At 62.5% G+C, this 4,415-nt stretch overlaps 1 protein-coding gene across 2 annotated transcripts in view; it reads right to left on the bottom strand.

Annotated features, from left to right (window-relative positions):
• The window catches only part of CNKSR1 (connector enhancer of kinase suppressor of Ras 1), a gene marked incomplete at its 5' end in the record, with an annotated part of 9,107 nt that extends 7,558 nt beyond the window's left edge, over window positions 1–1,549 (bottom strand). For both annotated transcript variants that reach the window (XM_014591992.2, XM_014591993.2), the window contains 4 exon segments: window positions 47–88; window positions 536–620; window positions 1,105–1,286; window positions 1,392–1,549. In XM_014591992.2, the coding sequence (XP_014447478.1) occupies window positions 47–88; window positions 536–620; window positions 1,105–1,286; window positions 1,392–1,549 (467 nt within the window).
• Window positions 1,550–4,415: the final 2,866 nt, after the last annotated feature.

The following is a 4,415-nucleotide window of genomic DNA, read 5'->3' as shown; positions in this document are numbered from 1 at the left end:
GGCTCCGCCCCGCCCCAGCCCACCCCCCCAACCCCCGCAGACTCACGATCCTCAGGACTCGGCCCTCCTTCTCGGCCGCAGGGCAGTCCTGGAACAGAATGGGTGAGCGGGGCCTCCTCTGCGTAGCAGTCCTGGAACAGAATGGGTGAGTGGGGCCTCCTCTGAGTAGGGGTGGTAGGGGGCTGCCTTCCCCTGGGGCAGCGAGACTGTGGGCTGCCCCTCCTGCCGGCCTCTGCTGGCCCTGCTCTGAACTATAGGGCCTCAGCGTTCAGTCCCAAGGTCTCTCCCCCAATACCAGGCCCCCGGAAGTCACCACACATGCCCCTACCTCCACCCGAGAGTCCAACTCCCAGAGCTTCCCTTCCAGCCAGGAGAGCCCCCCGGCCCCGGCACCTAGTGGCTGGGCCTCCTCTCCCTTCTGCCCTCGCTCGGCCCAGCCCTCACATCCGATCCTGGGCTGATTCACAGGTTATAAAAAGCTCCAGCCGCTTTGGTCTCTAGGGCACGGGCCAAGCCAGGGCCCTGGTTCTCCTACCTCCTGCAAGGCCTGGCCCAGCTCCCTGCACAGCTCTCCGATCTCCTGGCAGGCCGAGAAGTCGTTTACGTGGGAGAAGAGGTACCTAGCCAAGGAAGGGTGGAGCAATGGTTAGGGGACTGTGCCTCCTCACCTGGAGTTAATCACTCATCCGAGTCTTGGTGACAGTACTGCTCTGATGGGTTTTGGTTTGCAGTAAAGGGTGACACAGAGCTTAGGTGGTGACACAGAGCTTACTGCATGCACCTGCTACATGCCAGGCCTGTTTGACTGTAGGAGTGCTCTGACATGTAGTAACTCTGAGAGTGTGTAATAAGGAGGGCTTCCCTGAGGAGGTGACATTTGAGGTGAGTCCTGCAGGACAAGCAGCAGCCGGCGAGCAGGGTGGGAAGTTGTCCATGTGGTGGCTGTTGACAGACTGTCATGGCTGTACATTGGGAGGCAGGCTGGACACCCAGGTGCCCCTGTACCGCCACATATGAACAAGGACCAGGCTCACTTTTTCTCCCAGGCTCTGGAGGAGGCCAAGGACAAGAGGAGTCCCCTCACCAGTCACCCCAACCAAGTACCTGTTGAGCCAAAAGAGGAGAGTGCGTGCCTGACGCACCAGCTCCACGGCCGCGCTGAGGGTGTCGGCCGGGGTCTCGGTGCCGTCCCCCAGGCGGCCCTGGACCAAGCTCTGAAAGGCCTGGGTCCCCGCCAGCAGCCCCTCTGTCAGGCTCTGCAGGTTCTCTGTCTGAAGCCCGGAGCTCTATGTCAGAAAGGGGGTAGGTCAGCAGCACCCTGCAGCAGCCAGCCCCACACCGGCAAGCCCAGGCTGGGGGAGCTGCAGCCAGTGTGGCTGGGGTCCACGCACCAGGGCCCGGAGCTGTTCCACCCCATCCAGGATGAGCTCCTGATGGCCCAGCGGCCACACGGTCAGCGCCTCGAGGCTGCGGGGACAGAGCTGGAGCAGGTACTTGCCAGGCAGCTGCCACTCCTCAAAGGGATAGTCCTGCAGGCAGTCATCGAGGCCTGGAGGGACAGCAAAGGTCAGGGTGGGAGGAAACAGCTGTCCTGACCTTTCGGGTCAGTCCCTTACCCCGCAAAGCCCCCTTTCCTCCGTTTTCCTTCATGGCAACCCGGAGACCTAAGCTGCGCTCTTTGCATTCCCAGATGAGGCCACTCATGGAGAAGCAGGATGGGACAGCGCAGTCTCTCTCCACGCGTGGGCTTCACCCAGCAGCAGCCTCACTGGGAAATCTGTTAGAAAGGCAAATTCTCGGGCCTGGCCCTCCACCTGCAGGGTCAGGGACTCAGGGGTGGGCCTAGTGCGGTGTACTGGCTTTTCTTTTTTCTTTTCTTTTTGGTGTTGTCAGAGGGTATGAACAGTTGCTGAAGAGAGACAGGGAGAGGGAGGGAAAGTGAGAAATCACTCCCGGGGGATGGCCGTGCTGCAGTCCCTTCATTCTCCCTCTGGGCTTCTGGGCATGCACGCACACTCGCCCGCGCTATTAGGTACGGGACTCCAACGGTGGTCGGCCGTGTGGGAGTCCAGCGCCTTCACCATGCCATGCGGGCCGTGTGCTGGCGTGTTCACAGATTCCGCACGTGACTGGTGCTGCCTTACGTCTGAGAACCAGGGGTGTAAGGGGTGGAGTCAGGGAGACCCGACCGCCAGCACTTGAACAAGTGGCGTCGTTGCTCTGTGGCTCACTTCCGCACTGGAATGGGAGTGACGGGAGTGACGGGAGTGACGGGAGTGCCTCTCGTCCAGCCACGTGTGAGCAGCAACGTGATCTGCTGACCAGCTGGCCCACTCGCTGGTTTGTGGTGACAGCACTGCCCCCTCTCCTACCACTACCCACAGGCCCTGCACGCCCGGGCCACCGCCTGCCTTTCCGGCATGGTGTCCTGGCACAGGCCCTCGGTCTCACCGTTCAGATCCAGACCCAACTCCTGCAGCTGCTGGAACGCTCTTTGCCTCAAGGTCCTAGCATGGGCTAGTCCCGCTGCCTAGGCTCCCCTTCCAGCCCTTCCAGCCCCCTTTTCATCGCATTGCCCCCGGGGAGCCTTTGTAACCCCTCCACTGGGTTGCAGGGGCCTCTTCTGCACCCGTTGAGAACTGGGCCCCCACTCTATCACAGCTCTGTAAAGACCAAGCCTCAGGTAACCACGTGCCTCGAACTCCTGGCTCCCTGGCACAAGGTAGCCTTTCCAGAATAAGAATGGCTGGCCCTGTGGCCCAGTGGTTAAGGGAGCCAGATCCCACATGGCTGACAGGTTTGAGTCCTGGTCCCGGCAGCTGGGGGATATACCATGTGTGTGTGCTTGCCCAAAGCCCTGATGTGATGGAGAAATGGAGAAGGGGTGTGGCATGGCAGCACCCCACTAGGGTGATTCGCCCCTCCCTCTGCCTATCTCTGTCTCTGGCAAGTACACATGCCCTCCGACAATAAAATAAGGAAGGAAGAGGGGCACGAGGGGCCTGGCAGTGGCACGGCAGTAACAACTGGCCCGCATGGTCACGGCGGCGGCTGCCTGTCCGGGGGCCTCCCTGGGCTCGCAGGTCCGGGGTCCTCCCTGGGCTCGCAGGGCCCAGGCCTGTGATCTGGGCCAGCTGGGACTGGGGTGGGGCACAGTGTGTGAACTGCTGCCTGTCTCTCACGGAAGGAATTAATACAGTAAAAAGCAGCACTACGGAGTGCTCACTGTGTGCAAGGCCGATGTTTAAAGGCTTCGCACATCTTTTTTTTTTTTTTTTTTTTTGAGAGATTTTCACTGTAGGGCGCGTGCACTCGCCAGACAGACAGACAGAGACATAGAGACAGAAAGCGAGAAATCACCCCCAGGGGGGATGGTCACGCCGCAATCCCTTCTCCTCCATTCTCCTCTCGGGATCTTGGGCATGCACGCACACGCGCCCGGCGTGAGTTTTAAGCCACCGGGTCCGGGACACAAACCACGGTCGACTACGTGGGAGTCCAGCGACATAGCCATTATGCTAACTGCTGGTTCCCAGACTTCGCACATCTTAACACATCTGAGCCTGCCGGCACTTCCAGGCGGTAGGGACTGGAAAACTCCCACAGACGAGCCAGTTTGCTCTCAGAAAGAATCCCCCCCACACGCACACACACACACGCACACGCACACACACGCCCCACGCCAAGCTCCTTCATTCTAGAGCGTGTGTAGGTGCCCTGGGCTGGAGGGCGCAGCCTGTTACTCCCGGCCTGGGCCTGCAGCATCCTCGGGTCAGCGCGGCCTCTCCCATTTCCAGACCTAGGGCGCGGAGTGGTGAGGGCAGAGGGCCTGCAGCCCAGTCTGGGAGGGATTTCGGCCCTGCATTTCTGCCCTTCTTGGGCTGCCCCCCTGGGCCGGCGCTCGAGTTTGGGAGGGTGCCGAGTCAGCCCCCTCCCGGCTTGTTGAGCCGCCCGCGCTCGAGGGTGGGCAGCCCAGGGCAGGGCGCTGGGCTTCTGCTTCTCACCCCAGCCTCGGGGTGCGAGCGGGGAATGACACCCGGGCGGGAGCTGCCCAGGACGGCAAGGCGCTGCCCGGCGTCGGTCTGTCTAAGGCTGCGTTCAGCGCGGGCTCCCGGGCCCGGCGGCAGGGAACAGAGAGCAGACAGGTGGGCGCGGGTTCGCGGGCTGCCCCTCGGTTTTTGGTTTTCGGTTTTCGAGACGCGCCTCCCTGCAGCCGCCCTGGGGGCGCGGCGGTGCGGGGGACCACCCCTGGGCCCGGGCCCTACCGCAGTCCCGGGACGGGCAGTCCTAGGAACGCTAGGGGCTGACCTGCCGACTGCGAGACTCCGCTCGTTCTGCTTTTCCTCCCGGGCCCCTCGGCGGGACGCCACACCTCGCCCCCTCCGGCCCGGCTCTGCCCCGCTCCACCCACCTCT

Source organism: Tupaia chinensis, unplaced genomic scaffold (assembly GCF_000334495.1).
Source record: "Tupaia chinensis unplaced genomic scaffold, TupChi_1.0 Scaffold000628_1, whole genome shotgun sequence".
In the NCBI taxonomy this organism is placed as follows: domain Eukaryota; kingdom Metazoa; phylum Chordata; class Mammalia; order Scandentia; family Tupaiidae; genus Tupaia; species Tupaia belangeri.
The sequence above is the reverse complement of the archived record's forward strand: the minus strand, read 5'-3'. Positions and strand labels throughout refer to the sequence as shown.